At 43.7% G+C, this 25,319-nt stretch overlaps 4 protein-coding genes across 5 annotated transcripts; 2 read left to right on the top strand and 2 right to left on the bottom strand.

Moving 5' to 3' along the window:
• The first annotated feature begins 1,281 nt into the window (after positions 1-1,281).
• grhprb (glyoxylate reductase/hydroxypyruvate reductase b) lies at positions 1,282-3,768 on the top strand. 2 transcript variants are annotated; one of them, XM_070923240.1, is made up of 9 exons: positions 1,282-1,454; positions 1,901-2,034; positions 2,213-2,285; positions 2,419-2,535; positions 2,652-2,740; positions 2,843-2,947; positions 3,038-3,173; positions 3,383-3,513; positions 3,647-3,768. In XM_070923240.1, exons 1-9 carry the CDS (start codon positions 1,282-1,284, stop codon positions 3,766-3,768), a joined length of 1,080 nt encoding a protein of 359 aa, XP_070779341.1. The 2 variants fall into 2 exon arrangements, with proteins under 2 accessions (XP_070779341.1, XP_070779333.1); XM_070923232.1 differs by having other exon boundaries at positions 2,332-2,535.
• Positions 3,769-7,132: 3,364 nt separating this feature from the next.
• LOC139302442 (zinc finger and BTB domain-containing protein 5) lies at positions 7,133-11,076 on the bottom strand. Its single transcript, XM_070926141.1, has 4 exons — positions 11,045-11,076; positions 9,486-9,699; positions 8,515-9,375; positions 7,133-8,302 (listed from the first exon to the last, which is right to left on the bottom strand). The coding sequence occupies exons 1-4, from the start codon at positions 11,074-11,076 to the stop codon at positions 7,133-7,135; spliced, it is 2,277 nt and encodes a 758-aa protein (XP_070782242.1).
• A 914-nt stretch (positions 11,077-11,990) lies between these two features.
• polr1e (RNA polymerase I subunit E) lies at positions 11,991-15,438 on the top strand. Its single transcript, XM_070917774.1, has 12 exons — positions 11,991-12,066; positions 12,410-12,513; positions 12,656-12,732; positions 12,832-12,917; positions 13,110-13,165; positions 13,266-13,410; positions 13,647-13,757; positions 13,906-14,002; positions 14,085-14,215; positions 14,302-14,383; positions 14,766-14,897; positions 15,171-15,438. Exons 1-12 carry the CDS (start codon positions 11,991-11,993, stop codon positions 15,334-15,336), a joined length of 1,263 nt encoding a protein of 420 aa, XP_070773875.1. The 3' UTR covers positions 15,337-15,438.
• Positions 15,373-21,355, bottom strand: fbxo10 (F-box protein 10). Its single transcript, XM_070917762.1, has 10 exons — positions 20,771-21,355; positions 19,757-20,587; positions 19,412-19,561; positions 18,955-19,091; positions 18,557-18,627; positions 18,250-18,402; positions 17,798-18,148; positions 17,388-17,698; positions 17,080-17,267; positions 15,373-16,580 (listed from the first exon to the last, which is right to left on the bottom strand). Exons 1-10 carry the CDS (start codon positions 21,353-21,355, stop codon positions 16,400-16,402), a joined length of 2,958 nt encoding a protein of 985 aa, XP_070773863.1. The 3' UTR covers positions 15,373-16,399.
• Positions 21,356-25,319: the final 3,964 nt, after the last annotated feature.

Raw genomic sequence — 25,319 nt, 5'->3', positions numbered from 1 at the left:
CGTGACCAAGGTCATCCAATAGTTTCACAGTATTTCTCAGGACAACATTTGTGGTAACATTTCACTTACTTTGGAAGCGTTACCACCCTAAAAACCACCCCAAGTGTCAATCTGATAAAAGGACATTCTCTTCTATTCTCATTATTAAAAATATTAAATATCAAATATTAAACTTTCAGAATATAAATCAGCAAGAAAATTATTTCACTTATCTGTCTCATACATCAATACCATATAGGGGCATTATTATACATCATTATATGTTATATGTCAAGAAAAAACTAGGGAAAAGAAAAGATAAGATACCTGTTACAATGTACAGATTAATGACATTTATAGTTACAAGTAAGGACAGAAAAGGTTGCCAGATCCTATAAAACTTTCTGGATGACAAGGCTTGGGTAGTATGCTGAAGCAGTTTGAATGTGAGTGTGTGAGATAGTGATATAGTCTTTTTCACAATTTTACAATATTTTATTCATAAAACTCAATGTAAGCAAGCGAACCATTATTTATTGTTTAAAATAATTATTTAAAATATATTTCAATGTAATCAATGAGTGCCAGAATCAAAATATTAAAAAACAAATTCCAACCTTTAAAATATTTTGAGTACAAGATCCTTGCAAGATGTTGTTGAGCGGTACTCTTCTTTTATTTAACACCTGTTTTAGACATCAGTTCTCTGTTTGACTGACCTGTGACAATGTAGTATCACTTAGAAGGGGGGAAAAAGCATAGCATTGAATGAAACTCAGCTCCATTTATGAAAATAAAGAAAGATTGGTTAAACAGTCCCAGCCAGATAGACAGGACAGAAAATACAAAACAGGTTTTTGGTCCTCCACTGTTTAAAGAAACAAAGGTCAACAGCAGAGTGAAACATTTACATCCCACTGACTCAATGTACGGAAAACATAAATCTACTGCTGTCTGTCACATTTGTGTAATTTGTATCTGTGTATGTATATGTGTGTGTGAGAGGGTGACAGACAAAGAGAAAAAGAGTGTGTGTGTGTGTCTAGTGAGGTCTATGTGTCTGTGTTTGGCCGCAAATGTCACTTAATCCTGAAGCCAGACAAAGTTTTGACTCAATGATTTTGTGTTTGGTTCGTCTGGGACAGACTTTAGAGACACCCACCCTCTAATCATATTGGCCAAAGACACACGCAGGAACCTCCCCCTGAACTACTGCCAAAACCATGCACACAACAGACTCTAAACTCCAAAGTACCACTTCACCTCTCGGACACCTGCCCACAGATTTACTACCTGTTGGCAATGTGGTGCAGTCGTATGGCACTGCGTCGGCTCCAGCGGATCGCTGTTGCTCCTTTGAATATCACTGGGGGTCTGACGAGCAACGTGCAGAGGGAGATGTCGACCCTGCAACGGGTGTATGTCACCCGACAGATCCCACCTGAGGGCCTGAGGATCCTCCGTGAGTCTGGACAGTGAGTCAGAGTGTTAAGTCACTTAAATGATAAGTTTAAATAAGCTGAAATGATCTTTACATAGAGCATCTTGTACGACCATTTAACTGCATCATGTAGCTGATTTGACTGTGATAGCTTTTTGAATTTTAAATGTCTGCTTTGTGAAGTTCATCATTTACTTTGAGTAAACAGGGCGGCTAATGTTTGCTCTTAGGTTAGTCAGATAAGACGGGTTGCCTAAAGGGTATTCCCCCACAGCAGAGTTGAAAAAATGCCTCACTGCACCTTAAAGTCCCTGTATTTCTATTATTTAAGGCCTCCAGTATATGTGAAATAGCTTGAAATACTGTGTATCTTAGTGGCACCTTTAATTGTAGCTCTAACAACCACGGAATTTCCTTCTGTGGATAATTTAAAAAAATTGAATTGATTTGGATCTCCAGTCATGGCGTCTGTTTTCCCAGGGTGCAGTTTGAACTGTGGGACTCGGACGACGCCCCTGTGCCCAGGAAGGAGCTGCTTCAGAAGGTCAGAGGTGTTGATGGTCTGCTCTGCGTGCTGACAGAGAAGATTGATGCAGAGTTGCTGGACGCTGCAGGTCTGAGGACAGTCTTTGAGTCAGTTGAATGACGAATGCAATGAAAACAATTTGTACAATTTCCCCCCCCGGGGATCAGTAAAGTATTTCTGATTCTGATTCTGATTCTGATTCTGAAAACCCTCTCAGATGTACGTATGTGTGTGAGTGTGTGTTTATGTTTGGTGTCCTCCTGCAGGTCCGAACCTGAAGGTCCTCAGTACTATGTCGGTGGGTTTTGACCATCTGACTTTGGAGGAGCTGAAGAAAAGGTGATTCCTGTCTTTCTATTTCTTCAAGACGCATTAAAGTCAAAAGTGTGGATTTGTGTGTATATACGTGTTTGTTCGCCCGTATTACATTGTGTGTAACATGTTGTGTGTGTGTGTGTGTGATTTCCTCCAGAGGGATCCGTGTGGGTTATACTCCTGATGTTCTGACAGATTCTGTGGCTGAGCTGACTGTGGCTCTGCTGCTCACCACCTCCAGGAGGCTCATAGAGGCCACGCATGAAGCCAAGACGTAACGTTAAACACACACACGCACACACACACACACACTCAAATCTATCTATGCATACATTTTTATTTTTTGGTCAAAGGTTAAATACACATCTCTCTGTCTCTCTCATGCGTCAGTGGTGGCTGGGGCACGTGGAGAACTCTGTGGCTGTGTGGATATGAGCTGGCCAACAGCACTGTGGGTATCCTGGGCCTGGGCAGGATTGGTGAGCATACAGTGTCTGAAACACTACACACATCATGCACATCAGCTTGTCATCGAGCTGCCATTTCTGTGAATCTGATACTTCTGTCTTTGGTGATCGAAGGTGTGGCTATCGCTGAGCGTCTGGCACCTTTCAAGGTCAAGAAGTTTATCTACACAGATGTGGCCCCCAGGCCTGAGCTGGCCAGTATCATCAATGCAGAGTACGGTAAGGACTATAGATTCATGGTCACTAATGATACACTGCCAGCCTTTTATTTGAACGTGATGACATCAGTGGCGCTGTCTCTTACTCTAGTCTCTTTCGATGAGCTGGCGAAGCAGTCCGATTTTCTGGCGGTGTGCTGTGCTTTAACACCGGAAACAAAGGAGATCTGCAACAAGGACCTCTTCACCAAGATGAAAAATACCTCCGTCTTTATCAACACAAGCCGGTACCCTCATCTTACACACGAGCACACACTTGAATCACTTTAACACATATTGTACACAATATGAATGATGAATATATATATATATATATATACTGGGTGCTGTCATGTACATGGGGGGGGGGGGTTAAGTGCAGGCTAATGTGGCCATGAGTACAGTAACTGTGCTTTTACTGTGTCTGTCTATAATTCTGGTCTTTCTGTTGTGTCAGAGGTGGTGTGGTGAACCAGGAAGACCTGTATGAGGCTCTGTCCACTGGGCAGATTGCGGCTGCTGGGTTAGATGTCACTGTTCCTGAGCCCCTACCCACAAGTCACCCACTCTTCACCCTCAAAAACTGTGGTGAGTGTGTCTGACTTATTGGTGCTGAAACTGCCTTAAAAATAGTCTGGTTTTCAGGAGACCTAACAAGGCCAACTTTTTAATCACTGTGCTCAATTTTCACTGCCTATATTTGTCTTTTTAATTCCCACAGTGATTCTCCCACATATTGCTAGTGCTTCCTATACGACCCGTAATGCCATGTCTGCCCTGTCAGCAAACAACCTCCTCCTCGGCCTGCGGGGCGAGCCGATGATCAAAGAACTCAAACTGTAAGAAGGAACTGGTTCCACTCTGGCAACTGGCTGAATACTGGACCATCAGTTCAACTCATGCACCTAATTATTCTTTAGAGGATTAAAATAAAAACGGGACTTCAAGTGTGTAATGATATGTTTCCTTATTTGCTTATGCTTTAATTATCAGTCAACATGTACAATGACATTTAGTTTAATGTTGTCTTATTACTCTTTCATAAACATGTCACCAGCAACATAACTGAATTTCATTGTTTTTTTATTCAGTCTATACAACAACTGAACATACCATACAATCTTCATAGCCTTCAACAGTAAAGAGACAAACATTTAATCCTCTCATGGTTACACTATGTTAGGTATACAGAAAAAGACACAGAAATACTTCAGATTTGGCATATCAACAAATGCCCAGCTTTTCAAGCGAGAGGGCGTAAGGCAATGACTTTTATAATCAATTTAGGCCTTTTATATATCTTAAAATGTTGGCATATTCATACAGGGGTAATACAGTCAGTGCATTTTTCAGAAAATTCACATTAACTGTTTATGCAACAGCTTTAGAAGACAGCACCATACTAATCCTTAACAGGCCACTGTGTGAGGCATGGAGGCCATTTTGGAGGACTACATCTCTCCATCACCTCAACAACTCTGTATTTCTCAAGAGGATATCCCAGCTGCCTCTTCCCCGACTGCGGAGGAGGCTGAATGAGAGTAGGGAACACAGAGGAACAGACGTCAGATTTGAGATTTAACCATCAGCGGCCATTTTAAATTCTGTGGCCAAGCTTTACTATTGATTCCATAGCGTCAAGAATTACAGGGCAAACTGCAGGTTAGCTTATGTTTACAGGGAGAACATCCTACAAGGCAATTATTCCTCTGAAGTAAAAAGTCAAGATTAATCATTAATATACTGTATGCGTCAAATAAAATTGCCATTTTGAACTGGCTAACAGTGTGATGACTCTACAGTACAATAAGGTGCCAACTAGAAATGGAAGCAATGACCATGTGTGTCTCAGTGACAGTGTAGGCCACACAATACAGCAAGCAATAAAGCATACAAAAAGGCAAACATGTATAAGTGTTATTTTTTTTTTCTCCATTTTGGTTCACTTAAACAGAACTCTACAACACTGCATGGACACTGATTTCAATTAACCAACTGGCTACCAATGAAGCTGCTCGTATTTACAACCCGCAGGAAAAACTGAGTCGTGTATTCTAGAAAACCGGCCTGCAAACTCATCCTGATGGTAGTGTAACAGAAGGAAAAACCCTCGAGAGCTGGCAGAGTTGGATAATTGCAATACAGCAACGTTTTCACATAGCTCAACATTTCAGCAAACATATTAGTTACAAAAAAAAGAATGATTTGTCTAGGTGCTTTTGGAACAGATGCAACATTAGATGTACAAAGAGACATGTATAAAGCACTGATATCAAGTACAGTAGCAAACGTATACAAATGTTCAGTTCTTCATGAGTTTTTTTTTTTTGTCTCTCCTCCAAGAGAAAAGTGATGAAACCAACCACGAATGTGCAATATTTATGACTCTCAGAACACCTTCACTGCCCTTTTAATGAACACACATACTGTACACACAAGAACCCCAGCGACCAGGAAACTTGATGCTGATGTTTGGACGGTCAGTAAACTTGTCAGCCACAGCTGAACGTGTTGTGGTCATTCCCAGTCAGCAACCAATACGGAGGGAAAGCCACTCAATGCCACATCTTATTCAGCAAGTTTTGCACATCATGACACAAAATAAGGTGCATTTACAGCGCAATTTCCTATGAAGTTATCAAGGTATTAAAATGGCATTATAATTCAATATTACATCAATATTAGTTTTCTCGAAAAGACTGCAAGGTTCAGAGAATGCAGATTTTTTTTTTTTTACCTGCTTTTAATACAAAGACGGTGCAAGTTGAGACTTTTCTCTCCTTCATTGCTCCAATAAACAATGTGACACTTCATTCTAACGTTAATAGCTCTGTCTGGCAAGCGCAAATTGGGGCAAGAGGTTGATTAGTGCAATCCAAGTTTCCCCATTTATTCAAAACTTGTATTTGACAAATGACAGGTGTGAACGTTTCAAAGCGAGACATTTCTTCCTGCAGTCACATGAAGTGTGAAGGCCCCATCAGTGCAAACTGAATTATCTCGCCAGCTACTGGACATATTCTCAACTTTAACTGAGCTAAGCAACACTTCCGATGATGGTAATTAAAGGTGCTTTGACTGAAAGGCAACTACAGAGGTCAAACATCTCACATCAGTTTGACTTGACTTGGTGGTTGAATATGCATGACTATCCTTTATCAGCTGTTGAGAAATGCTGAGCTGTTTTCTTGGGATGCTCCTCTCCTGCTCGACAATGTCAATCGCCTCAAATTTCATCACTTCAGTAAATTAAAGCACCAAGTTTATATCACTTGTTCAGTTGACGACATTTTCACTACATACCACGAACAGGGTAAAAAAACACTAGATTACCTGTCATCTTTTCTGTTGGCTGAACTTGCAAAAAGTTACAGATGTCAGCATTACTCAGGCCTGTCTCACAGGACTGAATCTGACCCCGTCCACCTTTTTGTACAGCATACTAAGTATCAAGAGCACACAACCATCAACAATACTTACAGGTATTATATCTGGATCTGAATCAGAACCCTAACCCACAGTCAATATGCACGGTTGTGATGACTCCACAGTCTGACGTGGGCTGCTGCTACATGTTTTATAAATGTGCAATGAAGTCTACACATGAAGACACTATTTTACATGACATTTGTTCTTAATGTTGGTGCTGCACAGCTGCTTCTGATCTGCAAACACTCACTTTGAGTGTTATAATCACTGAGTCAAATTTGCTTCAATAAGTGTCCCACGAACTACAGATGTTCAGCATTAAGAAATCGCATCAGCTAAATTTCACATGATGACTTTTAGAAACATAATACAGCCGACAGTGTGGCAGCTTTTACGCATGTATTGACAGTGAAGGAAACTCCTCATAATACTACTACAGCGGAGTATACAGTGTATATCTATAGTACTCTATGATGAATCCATAGCAATTAATGTGGCCCTTTAGCATGTTCTGCATCCCTATAATCTTTCTACAGGCTAAAATGTGTTTACACCGACTTGATAGAATGGGTTAGTCCTGGAAAAGAAAATGTATGCTTACATTATCACCCCTATCTTTGGTCTGTGGTCAGGACTGGTTGGTTTGGACAGAACAGCTGATCAGATCCAGCTGCTCTGTCACAGCTTCAGAAAAATCTAAACATTTTTGGGACTTTAAAATTCAGCCCATCACTAATTCCTAATGTATTCATCCTGTCGGCCCACTCCACTTTGACACCTACAGCAGGGCGTTGGACATGTTACTGTTCTGCCAGCGCAGACAGGTGGTCTTGGAATGCTTGTACAGGTGTGAGGACTGGCTGAAGCGCTTCCCACACTTGAGACATGCGTAGGGTTTCTCTCCTGTGTGAACGCGGATGTGTTTCTTGCAGTCCGTCAGCGTGAGGAAGGTTTTGCAGCAGATTTTACAGGCGTATTTCCGAGCTCCCTCAACCACCAAGACATTATGCTCCGACAGAGCCTTCTTGCACTTGGACAGGACGTCGGCTGAAGCTCGGGTCAGCTGTGGGGGGAGGGAGGTGGGCCTGCCACTGTTCATATCATATCCACCACTTTTGTTTAGAAGCAGAGGACTTGCCAGACTTGAGGAGGAAGAGGCGGCGTCCTGGAGGACACCACTTAATCCTTCTTCTCCACCCATGCCCATGCTCATTTTTGGAGCAATACGTCTGTAACCTGGATAACCCAGAGCAGCGGCAGTCGCTCCTCCTGCCCCTCGTGAGGGTCGCGCCAGGGAGTGAAGCCCCAGGCTAGAGCGCTGGAAGTCCAAACCAAAGGGATCTACCCCTCCACGCCCTCCATTACCACCTCCCCCACTTTCTCTAGGGTCCCCTAAACCATCATGCAGGGGGCGGAGGAACAGAGAATCGGCTTGTAGGTTGTCTCCAAAACCGTTGCGACTCTCACCACCGAGTGGACCTGACTGCAGAAGAGAGGAAGAAGCAGAGCCGGAGGGCCCAACAGCTTCCTGTCGGAGCAGGAAGTGATGCGCTACTGCATCGCCAGTTGTTGTGTTGGGGAGGTCATCCTCTCCAACCAACCCTGCCCCGCCACTTCCATAATCCTTAGGGCCGAGGAAGCTGGAAATACTAAAACCAGGTTTGCCGCCCAGTCCGTTATTACACCCAAAACCTCCTCCGACTCCGGTGCCTCCTCCCATGCTGCTCTTGAGGAGAAGCTGGGAGCTGGGCTGCAGCAGGGAGTCAGAACTGGGTTGGGGTTCAGAGGTGAAGCTGCGGTCGCTGCTCTCTGGGCTCAGCTCCGCCTTCTCCTCCTCCTCCTCCCGGCCTCCGGGCTCAGCCGGGTCGCTGCCTTCAGCCTGCGACGTCACGTCACTGATTTCATCAGTTGGCTCAGGCGAACTCAGCGGCTCTCGTTTAACCACCACCTGTTTAAAGCAATGGAGGATTTTTAAAAAGTCAAGGAGCATGCTAGGACAGCAGTGAAACTACAGTAGCGTGATTTGTGAATATGTGTTAAATGCTTTTGTGCCTCATCCAAGAACTAACAGATTTGTTCTTTAATGGCACATGTGAGTAATTTCTGCTGAATATGAGTTAGTTACTTTGTCACAAACATCAAATCAAGCCACAACTTCACCTTGTGTTCCTGTTCTTCGGCTTCCTCTGTCCCCGATTTAATCTTTAGCCCTGCTCTGCTGTCCTGGTGGTCCTGGTCTTCCATGTCCTCCTCCTTGCTCACCCCTCCCTGCATTCTCCCCAAGTCCTCCCTCTCACAATGTCCACTGTCTGACTGGCTGGGCATCTGAGGATCATCTTGTGACACCCCTACTAGGCCAGTGATAGCGGCATCCAATTTGGATTCATCCCCCATCTTGTGGGAGTCCGGGGAGAGTAGCGCTCCTTCCTCTCGCTCTGCGTTCCCCCCTCCTTCTCCTAACAGCCCCAGGTTAGGGGCAGAGGGGCGCTGCCTCTGCCTGGGTCTCTCCTCTGACAGGCCCAGGGCCAGAGAGGGCTTGCGTTTGTGGAAGCGCCGGATTGGAAAGGACGCTCTCTGTTCAACCACTCCTCTGCCAACTACATTTCCAACTCCGTCCTCCTCCATCCCACCCAGAGCAGAGCTCACCAAGCTAAGCCCCAGCTGCTGCAGGAGGAAGGAGCGCTGCAACTTTGACGTGGCAGCGTTTGCGGCGAGGTTAGCATTAGCTGCTAGAGTAGGGTTCACTGATAAATCTGCTACTTGCTGCTGCTGCTGCTGCTGCTGCTGCTGCTGCCTGTGCCTCTGCTGCTCCTGCTGAGGGTGGTGATGGGTGGGCCTGTCGGATGAGGGGGACATGGGCAGGGTGCGCGTGGTCAGGTAGTGTTTACAAGCCTTGACTACATTGTTGAGGTGCAGATGTGAGGCTGCAAGGAGGATATCCATGACGTTGCTCTCCCCCAGCATCAGTGTGGAGGTGTACATCATGTCCACCAGAGCAGCAAAAGCTTCAGCTGTCACCACCTGCAAGTACACAAGAAGTTGATTGATCTTGTTGGCCCTATTTAAGACATGTCAGTAGTTTTTACCGAATTACTATCACTGCTATTATCTCAAGTTGAAGAGTTCCTAACCTCGCTGTCCAGCTGGATCATGTTCATGCTAGCATCTCCCTCTGCAACAGTGAACAGGGCTCTGAAGTGGGTGCTGCAGGCCGCCAGCACCGAGCGGTGGGCCTTGAAGTGCCTGCTTCCCACCACGATGACGCAGTCACACAGCTGTCCGTGGACACGCTGATAGTTGAGCTGCTGGAAGATCTGCTCAAAGTGGCCCGGGAAATCCATGGCGCTAAAGACAGAAGCAGGTGAAGGTTGTTAAGCTGTAGTGATTAGTTGATCGACATAGCATTTCTCAAAATCAGTTTTGATAGTCAAATATATGTTTAAATCATTTGTTGACCACAAATTCCAAACATTTGCTTCATTCCTCTCATATTTGATGCTTTTCTCTGTCATGTGTTCTAGTAAACTGAACATCTTTGAGTTTTGGATTGTTGGTAAACAACGGACACAGCATTTTTCACTATTTCCTGATATTTCATAGACTAAATGATCAATCGAATATTTGGGTAACTCATCCACATATGAACTGAAAATGAAAATACTCGTTAGTTGCAGCCTTAGAGAGTGTAGTGATGAATGAGGCCTGAAATGACAGTAGGGACAGAAGAGGTGATGTTTTAAAACAGATGAAGGTGGTTTTCATGTGCCAGTTTTGTTTGAGAAGGTGTTGATAATGTTATTTGGACACAGTGACAAAATAAGCAAAAACTGTCTGTGGCCCTACACATAAAATGGGACTACAAAACTTCCAGTGAGATTATTAATTAATGTGCACCAAGAGCAAAGATTTCCAGTGGGCTCAATTCCTTACTATAAAGTAATATGCTGTGAAATAATTTGCACTTAAACTGGTTCAATTGTTTACTGATGCTTAAATTAGCGTGACAACCACATTGTTAACACAGTAGCTACAGAGCACAGAGCATAGCATGCACTGTAATAACGTTAGATGGGTATTAGATAGCTAGCAAATCTAGATTGGCTAACACAGGACCAGTAGCTAAAGTGACTAGCTAAATTAGCAAAAACATAGCATTCTGTTGTTATGACGGCGAGATTAGAGAGCCAGTATTAACAAACGTTACCTTGAATTTTCCCGAAAGCGTAACGAGGCAGAAACAGGGCCCTGGCCAGAAACTGACAAGGCTAAACTTAGCTGGCTACTGACCAGCAAAATGCCTGTTCGCTAGAACAGAAGCAGTAGCATACGGCCACCTGGCTGGACCGCTTGTTTGTATCGAAGCACCTTTTTCCATCAAATGTTGTTAGCTACAGCTAGCTAACATTTCTGCTGCTACGCCCCAGGTCCCCTGCGGTCCACTACCTGACAATATACTCGCATTGAATGGTTTGGCTGTGGGGGCGAAAGGTGCCAGTGATGTGCGCTCACGGGGACTGTTTGTCTCGAGCAGCTAGACACGTCTGTCAGTGTCACCCCCAGGCACAGGCAAATATAACAGCCGTTAATAAGACAGATACTGACTCTCAATCACTATCCGGGTCCGACATGTCTGTGTTAGGATTTCTAATAATTGTATGGCACTCAGACGGGTTTTCCCAACCAGACTCACAGGGTGGCGCTGTGCTTCACTTCCATGTCCATGACCTCGCCGAGGTGAAGGACTGCAATTCCGTGTTTCACCACAGGGTGTCGCTGCTGCAGCCTTAGAGCCTGTCCATCCAAAGATTATACAGTGTCAAGCTATTTATTTTGTGGAAACTCCTTCTGCTACTGTCTTCTCATATATGTTAAGCATTTATTTTCTGATTTCAACTTTTCTGATTTCAACTACGTTTTGGACAGATATACATGAATTTATCTTCCATAAAATTATAACCAACTTTCTAATATGAATACTAGCATTAAAATAATAACACTGCAATGGCAATATAAAAGCTTTATTTTTTTAAGTACTGCAGCTAGTTAAAATGTTTTAAGTACAAAATCGAATTACATTACATCTATCTTTTTCACATACTTGTGTGCATAATATTCATGGCTATGCTTTACCTTTATTTGTTCAGCTTTGTTGTCCTTGTTCTTAGCTTACAAGGAGTCAAATTCCTTGTACACATACTTGGCCAATAAAGCTCATTCTGATTCTGATTAGTAAACTACAGCATAATTTGTATAACAACAACAATGTACAGCTGTCTACAGCTAAAACTGTTACAAAGTCATATCAAGAAAATACATTTTAAACCCTGCAAAATACTGTATAACCACGTCCATATCATGGCCTAATTTGAGTGTACTACCATACATGGATTTCACTATCACCCATTATTTTCAAAACAATAGGTTGAAAAATCTCCTGCGATGGGAAAGCTGACACTACCAGTAGCCTACTCACCTACTGAACATTGCTCCTAACACTTCATTTAATATTGAAGAATAGATATACATTTTCAATGGTCCTTCTGGTCGAATGTGCGTGTTTCTCTTTGGCATGAACTAGAATCTTGACGAACCCGGAAATACAAAGGAGCGAAACCTCTTGCCACACCTGAAAACCCATGACAACAAGTATGGCTGCCTCCTGCTCGTTGGTGTGTTGTGGAGAGGAGAGAGATTCCGACAAAGCTGTTATTGGTGACTATCTCACGTTTGTTGGTTGTCGAAAGTTTTACACGATTACAAATTGTAATCGTGCTTGTTAACATTGGGTCGTGCTTATCTTCTCTATTTTAAACACCCATTTGTATTGCACACGTGGGTGCTAGCAGCAGGGCTAGTTGTGTAGTTTTGTGTTCGGTAAAGTGGAGTGTCAGGATATTCTCGTGTGTATGAAGTTAAATTTCACAGTAGTAAAAAGGAATTCATTCAATTTGTTAGTTAGTTGCCACTTGCATTCATTCACTTACTGTTCACGTACATATTCTAAACGTGTTTACGATGGTACTAATCACAATAACTGACAAGTTCATTCTCACAGTCCGCTTTTCAAACGGAACCGTCAAAAATGCAGACAAACTGGATTTCACGATGTACAAGAACGCAGATGAGAGTAACCCCAGGAAAAAGAGCAGACGGATCATGGTGAGAAAGATGAAGGGCTGCTTTTATCCTCAGGACTGTTTATTTGCAGTGTGCCTTACATCTATAAGATGACTTGTTAAGGTTGTGTTGCTCTGCTTTAAGTGCTTTCATGACTGTGCTGCTTCTGTCTTCTTCTGTCTAGGTTGCTGAATCAGACAGACTGTCTTATGTTGGACATAATTTTGGAACTGGGTCCTTGAAATGCAACAACCTTTGCAAGTAGGTTCATATTTTGAGATCATGTTTTGAGATATTGTGACTGTGGCAAACTGCCACTATGAAGAGAGTTAATAAGTATGTTGTGTGGTGTCTGTCTAGATATTATGTAGGAGTGTTGAACAAGCAGACCATGCAAATGGAGGTGCACAGTGCTCAGCTCTTCAACATGCAACCTGCTATACTAGGTAAAAGGAAAAAAAATCGCCTGTGTGTTGATTACGATGCTTACTGCTTATAAGGAGTCTACATACCCCAAGTTATTGATAACTAGCCAAAACAACCAGATTGTCATCTTTTGAAAGGAAAATGTTTGGTGCTTTTGTTTCCTGTTGTCAATGCAAATGCAATTTTATGTATTTGCGATGTTTTTTCACCAGGAGAGACGACAGAGACCTCAAAACCCCAGGACACAACTCAGACCTACAGAGACAAGGTGTGATGATTTGTCCTGTTTCTCAGAGAAAAAGGGAAGACTCCAAAAAGTAAAAGACTTGGTATTAATGTCTTAATCTTATGTCACATCTTCTCTTTAGGTTGACTCTTTGATTGAGGCGTTTGGCACCAACAAACAGAAGAGAGCTCTGAGCTCCCGCAGGCTGAATCAGGTTGGCAGTGATACCCTGCATCAAGCAGTGGCTAAGGCTGCCGACACTGTGATTGGCCAGAAGGGTCTGGAAGGTAAGCCACATAGTCACAGTAGTCTAAAAAATCATTAGCTAGTCTTCTGAGGGCTCACCTTAAAGAAATCTCAAAGAGAGGTTGGTTAATGTAGCAAGAAAAAGGTTAAGGTAATCCTTATTATCTGGCTGCTTGAGTCGTCATCTTTCTCTCCACGTAGTCTTCTTCTGTTCTTGTGTCAATTTTTTTTATCCGAATTTTTCGAATAATATTTTTCTTCTTCTCTCTCCTCTCAGCTCTACAACAGGAAGTGGCCGAGACAGAGTCCCAGGGTGACCTTGCTCTCCACCTGCCTCCCTGTAATGCAGGTGCTGACAAACGTGAGAACGTCTATCTATTTGACGATCGTATCCTTCATGCTCTTTGTGTGTGTGTTTGTGTGTGTCAATGAGGGAATGCAAGAACAGTAGATGGTGGAACAGAAAATATAGTTGGATGTGAAATCTGCACCTCAGGTTGTTTGTTCGGGTCTCCTTCCTTAATCAATATCCACAGTCATTAGTCCAGTGGAGTTTGAGGCTTTGGAGCAGGCTGGCTCCAAGATGGCGGCACTGACCTCTGAGGAGCTGCAGAAGATGAGAGATGACGGAGGGTAGGGAGACAAAAGGAGACATTTTATTAAGCTACATTTTGTCTTCTTGCATTCTAATGTTTGTTTGTACTTTTTCTTTAAGGTGCTTGTGTGTTGTGAAGCACCTGGAGAACATGGCAACTGTAGGCGAAGCCGGAGATAAAACGGCACGCTGCGCCTTTTTCCTGTCTCTGCTCCTCAAACTGGCACGGCAGAAGAGCATCACCCGCAAGTGTGAGTAATGTTGCCTTTTTCATACATGTGTCCTACACACGTCTCGGGAGCACAGACCTAATGGTGATTTATTTTTACATATACAGTTGGCCAGGAGGAAGGCTGTCCACGCATCGTTCAGAGCAAACTGTTGAGAACATTCACTGTGGAGACTTTCAACAATGGCAGGTGTGATGAAACTGTTACACATTTATCATCGAGTAAAATATCTGCGGGGCATTTGCTTTGCACCTTGTCGGCACATATTTCATAACCACTGGGATGTGTCTGGAATTTGATTTGGTTGGATTACATTTGCAATTTCATATCAAAAATCCATGGAAATTGATTTTCACTTTTCTTGCCAAATTTCCGATTACCATGAACAAAGTGTCATTCAAAGTGTTATTGTCTCTTGCAGTATTTTGCACCACTATCTACAGGTGGATCTATATGTTATATCAGAACACATAGGTCTTAATATATTAGTTGAATACATTTTCTCTGGTTTGGCTACTCAGTCTTGCGTACAAACCTACATCACTTTTCCACTTTACCTTTCCCCTTTTAGGGTCCAGAACATGGTGTCTTCATCAATGCGTGCCAAATTAGCAGCTTACTCTCTGGCCCTGCTGCTGCATATGGGTCACATGACTGCTGACCTCACATTACTGCACCGTGACCTGGCAATCACCGAGGCCAGGTAAAAAAAATAAAAAAGTCTGCACTTCTGTATAGAGACTTAAGTATGTGTATTGCTTTTTTTTTTTTTTTTTAATGTGTAATGCGTGGTGTGTCAGTATGTTCCACAAATGCATTTAACATTAAAGGAAATATTAAGAACACTCAATGTTAGTTTAAATAACTCAGGAGGGCCATTGTTCTGCTTATGCTTTACCACATAAAACACTGTCAGTATGAGGTGCATTACAACTCCGGCAGTATACGGTAACTGAGTTTTTGTGTCTTCCTATAGGATGATTGAAGTAGCAAAGTCAATGGGACTGACCCTAATTAAACAGGCCCGGGGGAGGGCTGATGAGGCTGGACTGCGAGACGAACACAGGCAGGCCTCCCTTGTTCTACCTCTGGTCAAATATGATCAGTTCATGGAGAGACGGAAACGCAAGAAAATGCACTGAAGATCAACACAAGAGAAGACGAGTTGGCTAGTTGAGTTGAATGCCGCAAACAAGAACTGTTTATTAATGCATTTTGTAGACAAATAAAGTGATGAACTTTGAGTTGTACGTGATATCGTTACTTAATGCTTACTGTACAAGATACAAAAAAAGCAGAGTAATGGGGTGTAAACAAACTCTAGATGGCAGAAAACATCTAGCTTAGACGGTCAAAACGTATAGGCACATTTGTAGACAGCACATATTGCACACTGAACATCATTTTTTCCTTCTATAACTGGCTATTACCAGGTGAGTCTGTGTAGTTGTGTGTCACTGCAGCCTGCTGATAGTGTCTGAAATGCATCACATTTTAAAAACGACATGGAGGACATGATGCAAAAACACAGACTCACCAGGAAACAGCAGCTCTGTGCAAGAGGCAGAAGCTTAAGTTTGGCTTTTTTTTGTTTTTTTTTTGCATATACACCTCACACCATGACCATTCCTTCCCTAGCTACAATCATTGATTTTAAAAAGTCAAACAAGGCACAGCTTTTACTTTGTAGCATGGTTGAAGCTGGCATCTCTGAAGCCTCTGACTCCTGCTAGGATTTATAAATGTGCACTTCCTAACCAGTGAGTCTCCGAAGCAAAAACAATACCAACAAAATCTACAGCAGTTCTGTACATGAATATGAAATCCACACGTAAAAGGACACCATTAAGTTAAAGCTTCAGTATGCACATGTTTTTTTTTAAGATGTAGGATGGTAACTATGCTTGAAGTCCACATTTGATGGAAATCTATCATAAAATTACAAAAGTCTGATTTCAGATTAACAAAATCTTGTGCTACCCTAATGCACTGGAAGGTGGATGGCCCCATTTAGTGGTTATACTGGGAGCAGCCTCTTACTTCCTGGACAGTTACTCCACCCCAACAGGAGGGCATCATTTTGGAAGGTCTTCTCTGAGGAAGGTCAGAGTGCTCCACATGTATGATGGACACCAGTTCAGAAGTGACCAGATGCTGACCTTTTGGGAAAGTCATTCACATTGGTTTCCTAGTGCTTGTCGGTATTCACAGGATAGAGCAGAACATGCTGCCGCTATGGCAACCATTTTCTACAGTGGCGCTGATCCTGGTCGTCATAGAAATTCCAAGTCGGGAAGGATACTGGGATGAGGAGAGGCCAGAAGGAGAGCTGGCCAGTGGACGCGGTGGAGGGTTTTCTAAAACCCAGGGAGGAGCAGATGTACAGCTACAAGATGGAAAGAGATAAGAAGTAAGAGTGAATAAGAATTTTTCAGACTAATCAGGAGCAGTGCAGATATTGAACCTGCAATAACTGATTTTTTTTGGCCACTTGTGGGTAGTGGAAACAAGTTGTGAACACAATATTGACATATCACCTTTTACGTTAGTATGGCAAACTTGTTAGCAAACAGGTCTTTATTTATACATCAAGCAGCTATGGAGCAACATTATTATTCACTTGGAGTCATGTTTCTGGCCACCGGGCGAATGTAAGTCTAATAACAATAAGTGATAATTCTCTGTAGGTTCATCACTTCGAGCGATCTCGTTCACACTGTCACATTGTTTTCACATTGTCATTTGATACATCGTTATGAAAATATAGATTACAGCTGCTTTGTGTGTGTGTGTGGACAGCAGAAGGAAAAGGGAGAAAGAGTGCAGATAGTGAAGCCACTGGTGGCCTCTGAATCTCTGGCACTTTCTGTTGGTTGCCTAGTTACCTGTTATTATGCCTTAGAACACTGTTGTTGCGCAACACACAGCTCTCATTGCCAGGATCCATATGTAGCAGTGTTTTTTTGTTTCCAGGGTGGCCCTGGAACAAGAGATTGTCATGGACAACACCTTTTACTGGCCCTACCACAGCAATGCCGCAGCCCTGTGCTGGTTGGACACGGTTGCGCAATACCTAAAGATAAAAATGATAAAACCATAAAAAAAGCACATAAATGATGTGTTGATATTTCATTGAGGAGATATGTACAGTGTTGTAAAAAACAGTCTGTGTTCATGCCTCAGTCCATCTCACCTTGATGTCAGCACTGCCAGAGACTTGGATCCCGTATCCACGGTTTCCAACCACATCATTCTCCACAATCTGCCCGTTACCACTGAAACTGACACCGTGGCCACTGTTCTTATAGATGCCGTTACCTCGAAGCTCCACTCGGCAGTCTTTCTCCACAGTAACACCACCTCGACCATTTTCAAGAATGCAGTTTGTAACCAGTCGGGTCAGCTGGCTACTCTGCAGCACAGCAATGCCGGTGCCACGGTTACTGTTTACGAGGTTAGCAAAAACATTGAGGGGCTCACTGCTCTTCACGTACAGACCAACCGCTACAGAAAGGGAGAGGGAAAGACGGAGAGAACATTAGAGACAGGAAGTGAGTGACTTCGTGCACTTGGCACTATGTACTACTAGAGCTCTATTTATACCTCCATTGTAGTTCATGCAGTTGCTCTCCACCAGCGCCACACTGATGGAACGACGGGCAGAGTGGCGCTCATCCTCACTGTCCAGATCACTCTCCCATGCAAACAGTTCCCCCTCTTCATTCAAGTTCTCCTGCCCTTCTCTCCCTTCTCCTTCTACTCCCCTCCTTTCTCCGCTGCCTCCATCTCCACCAATCCCTTCCTGCCCTGGCCAGTTCCCCTCCCTTGCATCGATGTTCTCTGGGTCCTTCCTGCAGAACACTGCCAGCCCATACATACAGTTATGGGTGATGTAGTTTCCCAGGAGCTGCGGGAGGCTGGACGACATAACCCACACACCACAGCCTTTGTTACCTGCAGAAACAAGAGGAAGAGGAGGAAATTAAACATCTGTGCCATGGTAGGTAAAGATGAGACCAAAGATAAAGAGCCATTATGAGGCTGAAGTTACATACAGTAAACATGGTTTCCCTCAATAAGGCCGCGGCCTCTCTCTCCCACCACAACGCCGTCTGAGTAGCCATAACAGATGTAGTTGTTCTTCAAGATGGGGTCACCTCCTCTGCGGATGTCCACACCCCCCCACTGGTTCTCTTTGATCACATTCTCTAAAATTAATTTGTATGTAAAAAAAAAAAATACCAGGGTTCATAACCTCAAATGCTTTTAGTTCTGTAACTGGCATATCAATGGGGGAAATGAAGAACCCATTTGGCTGTTGTGAAATGTGGAAAAGGAGGTGGGACAGATCCAGTTACACACCTGTTATCATCCCTCTGCCGTTCTCATTTATAGCTATCCCTGCTGCCAGGCCCTGGAAGATGTGATTCCCACTAGGAGAGAAGGTGAGGAGAGAATATGAGTGTAACAGGAGCAAATACCGAACAAGTTCAGACTTTATGTAGCAGTCTATGCAGAAACACTGGGTTAGGCTTTCTTGTTTATATTACCAACCGCACTCCTAGCATCACATCTGTGCTTTGAAAAATGCCTATTGTAGTGGTGGTTTATAAAAAACATTAATTTGATGCATTAGCATTAGAAAAACAAAGCTAAGCTCTAAAATCCCCCATCTACATACTGTATGAGCACAATGAATAATATCCAAACAATGGGAAAATCATCAGGGACTACACATTCTTAGGCAAGTTAGACGTTACCAGACCACAGGATTCCCGCTGAAGAGAATATACACGCCCGCTTCCTTGTTGTTGTAGATCTGGTTGCTTCGAATTGAACCTTTTCCGTTGCCAAGGACAACAACCCCTGAACGCAAACCACTATGTATTTTGTTGCACTGTGGAAGGACAGAACAAGAGAGCATAAAAGGAGTAGAAAAGACGATGGGAAAATCAGGGACTACACATCAAACTAAGACACAGATACATTTGGAAATGTACCTACTGATGTTACAAACAATTTAATCTAGTGTGAGCTTCTATACATCACTTTTATTGCATTTCATAAATGTCTTTATCCATGACAACTGACCATGAGATGCTGTTGAATGCTCTAGTTGAAGTGGACGTTGTGTTAAGATTATTTTGACGAACGTTGGAAATTCTTTGTTTCTTCCTTTAAAAACTTCACTTCAATATACAGTGGAGTATCAATTACCACTATGATGGGGTTAGCCCCTTTTCGGATGTCCAGTCCCGCCTCCCCATTCGAGTGGATGTTGTTTTCTGCGATGAGGCCCTGAGCAGAGAGGCGCAGGAACACACCTGATGCACGGCACTCACACACCTCGTTTCTCAGCATCACTATCTGAAGGAGGCGAGAGAGATGAGAGGGAGCTCAAGTAACACTTTGAATAGGAAACTGCTGCTTAATTACTCATGATCTGAGCTGCTTCCTTACCTTGATTCGTGACTTAAAAAGGTATGCTGCCTATAAGTTGTGTTAAGATACATTCAAGTGACACTCCATTAGTCTGAAAAGCATAATTATGATCTTACTTACTGTGGAGTTCTGGATGCAGCGGACAGCATAGTTCAGCCCACGGAAAACATTTCCCTCCAGCCGAGCTTGTCCATAATTAGACAAATGCACACCACCCTTCCCTTCCCTGAAGAGGCAGCGTCTGAGGATACAGCCAAGAGTGGACGCTGCCAACATCTGAGCCTCCGGGTCCCTGTCTAGTTCCTGCTGGAGGGTGAGGGGTTCAGGGGTCACAGATGGGGGATCTGGGGAGGAGGCCAGTGGCAGAGAGCCATCTGGCCGGGGCTTGAGCAAATGGGATAGGCCATGCTGGTCACATGGGATTTTGTAATCCAATGTAAATGGGTTTTTGGTGTTCTTAGTTCCTCCTCCATCTTGGTTTTCCTCCTCTCCCTCGCTGTGGTCACCATCACTCCAGCAGTCCTCAATCACTGTGCCCTGACACACTGCATCTACCCCAGTCCTCCTCTGCCAGTCTTCTATGCTCACATGCTCCTTTTTAACATTAGCACCTGGCGGTTGATGTGCACCAGTTGAGCCAGCCAGACGGCCTCTGGGAGGGCTATTGTTATTCCCAAATGGGCCACACGATGGGAACGTCCTGGCCAGGGCAGCCAAGTGTTTGCAAGCCCAGCTCCTTTCTGAAACTGGAGGACCTTCAACTGTCACAGAAGCTGTGTCACTTCCCGAGAAGTCACAGCTGTCGAATAAACTGAGCACAACGCCCAGCAAGTGGGCAGAGCTGCTTTGTGAGAAGGAGCAGAAGCGAGCTTGGCAGGTTCCTGGACCGCGGATTTGCAACTGGGTCCCCTCAAAGTTGCAGTTATCTAGTTGGACGTGACCCCATGACGTCTAGAAAGCAAAGCAAGGAGAGAAAGGTGACTGGGCTCAGACAGATTCAGCATGAAAGACACAAACACAATTAGACCTGACTTTAAGATATTTGAGGATACAGGAGTCAGCAGACTAGGTTATTCTGAACACTTGATAAGACATTGCTGAACAAAGAAACCATCAAGACAAGCTGTTCTTTACCTTATAGACCACAGTGGAGAACCAGGGTGGCATGAACACCAGATTACACAGCCTGGCCGTAGGGCACTGCTGCTCCATGCACACCAGGAGGGCCACCTCACCCAATCGTCCCAGCCCAACCAGCTCCACAGGCACCTTCAGCGCCACTTCTGCCTGCTCCTCATACACCCCTGGATGGAGAACCACACGATCATATGGCCCCACCACCCCAAGGGCCCCACGTAGGGTCTCAAACTCGCATCCAGGCCCCACATGCCAAACCCTGCGGTCTTTTCGACGACGGAAAAAGAGGAGGCAGGCAGAGGACTGGAGCTCTGGCCCATTTTGGGTCCAGGTGCGGGTGGCTAGGGCGTGCTGCTTTAGGGCCTCTCTCCAGGACGGGGGCTCTAGATGGGGCTGACTGGGCCAGTTGGGATGCCGGCACTCGCGGCAGCCTAGGCAGAGTTGTCTCCAGCGGGTGTTATCTAGAGAGAGGATAAGCTCCCGCCAGGCACGACACACCTGGCAGCAGCGGCCCAGGTCAGGGAGAGGAAGGTAGGCTAAGATAACCCTCCACAGCTCAACGGGGAGGCTGCCCACCTCCATGGCAGCAGAGACACCGGCTGGGGAGCACAGTGACGGGAGGGGCACCTGGAAACAGTCAGCCATACGCACACACGCAGGCGCAGTCAAGAAAGCAGGAAACCGTTAGCGTCAACCGTTATACAACAACAATGATAAACATGTACACAACTGAGCTTAAAAATTATCAAACAGATGAATAATCAATGCTACAGTGGCCGGCTGTAACTGTGACCAGCAAACCTGTGTTATTTTATTATGAAAACACCACGCAGCGAAAAAAGACATGATGGAAATGACGCCTTGAATTCTCTGATGTTATTGTATTTTCATTTCATGTAATTAATATCTCCACGTGGGCCTGTTGAAAGTTTGCTAACGTTACGATTAATGACGGTTAAGTTAGCTAGCGAGGTAAGTTGACGCTAGGTTAGGTATTTGCAAACCTTGCGTAAGTAACGTCAGCTCCAACATCACCAAACACGGGAGAGCATCATGTCCGTCAAAGATAAAAGCCTTACCTTTCACCGGTTTGCCATAGTTAGACGAATCAACACGTCTGTTCGATGTTCAGAGCATCTATCTATCTATCTATCTATCTATCTATCTATCTAGCCTTACATGTCTGCGATAGCGACTTTTCCCTCACTGCCTCCAGAGTTCACAACAATCCATGATGACTGCAGATGTGCCATCGAAATGGAGTTCAATTGCTTCCAGTTTACGGCAAGAGACCACGAAACAAACAAGAGAGCTGGTCCGTCTTCCGCTTCCCAAAAGTGGGCGTTAACCTGGTGGACGTACACTGCTGCTAACATTATTGTTAACCACTTAAATCCAATGTAAAACGCATGTGGTGCTGTAGTCCAAACTCCCTCTCACATCTCTGCCTGCATCCAGCCTAGCCCGACATACTGAGGTAAAGTATTACTTCAGTGCCTTTCACAACACATGTTGCTCTAAATGTCCCCTTTGTTCTCCACCATCCTTGCAATATAACAATAAGATTTACATTTTTTTTTTTTTTTTTTTTTAAATATGATGTCTCTCTCCCATTCAGGGTTATTGCTTTCTTTCAAAGTACATACAAATACCTCTTAGTCTAATGACACAATTATTGCATATTTTTTTAAACTGAGAAAAAAACAATTAGTTTTATTGCCATACTGTCTCTCCTTAGATAAATATTAATCAAACAATTAAGTAAGTGGCATAGCAAGATAATGGGGAAATGAAAAAAGAGAACTTTTTAATGTTTGCAAAATAGTGTCACAGCATTACCATTTTCATTGTGGAAACCATTGACAGTGGGTTAGATGGGATGTGTCCCTTGTTCTGGGTCTGCCTCTGGGCTATACAGTACCTCCACATTGAGGCATCATGATGTGTGACTTGAGTCTGTAATCTTATTCTTTCGATCTCTACTATAAGCTCATGACCATAAGTAAGGTTTGGAACACAAACCCACTTTTTAAAATGGAGAGCCTCACCTCACAACCAGCCAAATATGTGTATATATATATACAGTGGGGCAAAAAAGTATTTAGTCAGCCACCAATTGTGCAAGTTCTCCCACTTAAAAATATGAGAGAGGCCTGTAATTTTCATCATAGGTACACTTCAACTATGAGAGACAGAATGGGGGGAAAGAATCCAGGAAATCACATTGTAGGATTTTTAATGAATTAATTGGTAAATTCCTCGGTAAAATAAGTATTTGGTCACCTACAAACAAGCAAGATTTCTGGCTCTCACAGACCTGTAACTTCTTCTTTAAGAGGCTCCTCTGTCCTCCACTCGTTACCTGTATTAATGGCACCTGTTTGAACTCTTTATCAGTATAAAAGACACCTGTCCACAACTCCAAACGCCACTATTGTCAAGACCAAAGAGCTGTCAAAGGACACCAGAAACAAAATTGTAGACCTGCACCAGGCTGGGAAGACTGAATCTGCAATAGGTAAGCAGCTTGGTGTGAAGAAATCAACTGTGGGAGCAATTATTAGAAAATGGAAGACATACAAGACCACTGATAATCTCCCTCGATCTGGGGCTCCACGTAAGATCTCACCCCGTGGGGTCAAAATGATCATGAGAACGGTGAGCAAAAATCCCAGAACCACACGGGGGGACCTAGTGAATGACCTGCAGAAAGCTGGGACCAAAGTAACAAAGGCTACCATCAGTAACACACTACGCCGCCAGGGACTCAAATCCTGCAGTGCCAGACGTGTCCCCCTGCTTAAGCCAGTACATGTCCAGGCCCGTCTGAAGTTTGCTAGAGAGCATTTGGATGATCCAGAAGAGGATTGGGAGAATGTCATATGGTCAGATGAAACCAAAATAGAACTTTTTGGTAACAACTCAACTGGTCGTGTTTGGAGGAGAAAGAATGCTGAGTTGCATCCAAAGAACACCATACCTACTGTGAAGCATGGGGGTGGAAACATCACGCTTTGGGGCTGTTTTTCTGCAAAGGGACCAGGACGACTGATCCGTGTAAAGGAAAGAATGAATGGGGCCATGTATCGTGAGATTTTAAGTGAAAACCTCCTTCCATCAGCAAGGGCATTGAAGATGAAACGTGGCTGGGTCTTTCAGCATGACAATGATCCCAAACACACCGCCCGGGCAACGAAGGAGTGGCTTCGTAAGAAGCATTTCAAGGTCCTGGAGTGGCCTAGCCAGTCTCCAGATCTCAACTCCATAGAAAATCTTTGGAGGGAGTTGAAAGTCTGTGTTGCCCAGCGACAGCCCCAAAACATCACTGCTCTAGAGGGGATCTGCATGGAGGAATGGGCCAAAATACCAGCAACAGTGTGTGAAAACCTTGTGAAGACTTACAGAAAACGTTTGACCTCTGTTATTGCCAACAAAGGGTATATAACAAAGTATTGAGATGAACTTTTGTTATTGACCAAATACTTATTTTCCACCATAATTTGCAAATAAATTCTTTAAAAATCAGACAATGTGATTTTCTGGATTTTTTTTCTCATTTTGTCTCTCATAGTTGAGGTATACCTATGATGAAAATTGGAGACCTCTCATCCTTTAAGTGGGAGAACTTGCACAATTGGTGGCTGACTAAATACTTTTTTGCCCCACTGTGTGTGTGTGTATGTATATGTGTGTATATATATATATATATATATATATATATATATGATCACAAGAATAAAATAAAAGGTTGTGTATACTCTACACTACATCCCTTGAGATCGCATGTAGGCAAGAGTCAGTAACAGGCAGGCAGAAACAAACAGGCAAACCCTTTTCCCCGTCACTTCACCCATGCGGCCACCTGCAGACCTGTTACTCCCTCTGTCATCAGCTTGGTCGTGATTATACCAGCTCATCCCTTAATTTCCTACCAGATTGTCCAGTGTTCCCACCAGCCATAGCAGGCCAGGCTCTGCCTGCAGGTTCCTGCATGTTATAAACCCCAGCCTGCCTTTTTGATTTCCTGAGGAATGGTGAGAGCACCAGGGTTACTGCAGAACAAGTCTGGAGAGTTAGCGTCAGGCAAAGGAACTAAAGCAGACATGAGATTAAGAACTGTCTGACATTGCGACATACTGTATTTCACAATTTTTTTTTAACTCAACACCAACTACTATTTCAAAACGCTCTTAATTTCCTCCTTTATCCAACTCCCATTCTATGATAGGATTGGTTTGTCCTCGTCACTGCTTTATTTATTTCTGTTTTTTATGATAATTGCTCGAATAGATTAGAATAGTTTCTCTAGAATAAACATCACAAAAAAACAGGTAACCTTTTCTTGTACTGAGAAGCCTTTGTCAGAAGCAACACGATATGATGGAGTTTGAGATTGCATTTCTCGAAGCTGGGCCAGGAACAGCAATGTCATGTTGTTGCTGGCTCTTGCAGCTTATACAGCAGCCAAATGTTTTCCTTGAAAATAATATTGATAACAATGAAAAAGGTTAATTTTGAAGTAATGTTGCGCTAAAATGATACAATG

This window comes from Enoplosus armatus, chromosome 2 (assembly GCF_043641665.1).
Source record: "Enoplosus armatus isolate fEnoArm2 chromosome 2, fEnoArm2.hap1, whole genome shotgun sequence".
NCBI lineage: Eukaryota > Metazoa > Chordata > Actinopteri > Centrarchiformes > Enoplosidae > Enoplosus > Enoplosus armatus.
This window is presented reverse-complemented; position numbering and strand designations above follow the sequence as displayed.

What these genes read in the sequence shown, in the direction of transcription:
- LOC139302442 (XM_070926141.1), bottom strand. Translation starts at nt 11,076, where the DNA reads ATGGACATGGAAGTGAAGCACAGCGCCACCCT. An exon ending in GTGAAGCACAGCGCCACCCT is followed by an intron (nt 9,700 to 11,044) that starts GTGAGTCTGGTT and finishes TTCTGTCTTTAG; the next exon opens with CGCCATGGATTTCCCGGGCC. An exon ending in CCGAAGAACAGGAACACAAG is followed by an intron (nt 8,303 to 8,514) that starts GTGAAGTTGTGG and finishes TGCTTTAAACAG; the next exon opens with GTGGTGGTTAAACGAGAGCC.
- grhprb (XM_070923232.1), top strand. Translation starts at nt 1,282, where the DNA reads ATGTGGTGCAGTCGTATGGCACTGCGTCGGCTCCAGCGGATCGCTGTT. An exon ending in TATCATCAATGCAGAGTACG is followed by an intron (nt 2,948 to 3,037) that starts GTAAGGACTATA and finishes CTCTTACTCTAG; the next exon opens with TCTCTTTCGATGAGCTGGCG. An exon ending in GTCTTTATCAACACAAGCCG is followed by an intron (nt 3,174 to 3,382) that starts GTACCCTCATCT and finishes CTGTTGTGTCAG; the next exon opens with AGGTGGTGTGGTGAACCAGG.
- fbxo10 (XM_070917762.1), bottom strand. Translation starts at nt 21,355, where the DNA reads ATGGAGGTGGGCAGCCTCCCCGTTGAGCTGTGGAGGGTTATCTTAGCC. An exon ending in TCTCCACTGTGGTCTATAAG is followed by an intron (nt 20,588 to 20,770) that starts GTAAAGAACAGC and finishes TTTGCTTTCTAG; the next exon opens with ACGTCATGGGGTCACGTCCA. An exon ending in GTTCTAAGGCATAATAACAG is followed by an intron (nt 16,581 to 17,079) that starts GTAACTAGGCAA and finishes TCCATCTTGTAG; the next exon opens with CTGTACATCTGCTCCTCCCT.
- polr1e (XM_070917774.1), top strand. Translation starts at nt 11,991, where the DNA reads ATGACAACAAGTATGGCTGCCTCCTGCTCGTTGGTGTGTTGTGGAGAG. An exon ending in AAAAGAGCAGACGGATCATG is followed by an intron (nt 12,514 to 12,655) that starts GTGAGAAAGATG and finishes TCTTCTGTCTAG; the next exon opens with GTTGCTGAATCAGACAGACT. An exon ending in TGGCCAGAAGGGTCTGGAAG is followed by an intron (nt 13,411 to 13,646) that starts GTAAGCCACATA and finishes CTCTCCTCTCAG; the next exon opens with CTCTACAACAGGAAGTGGCC.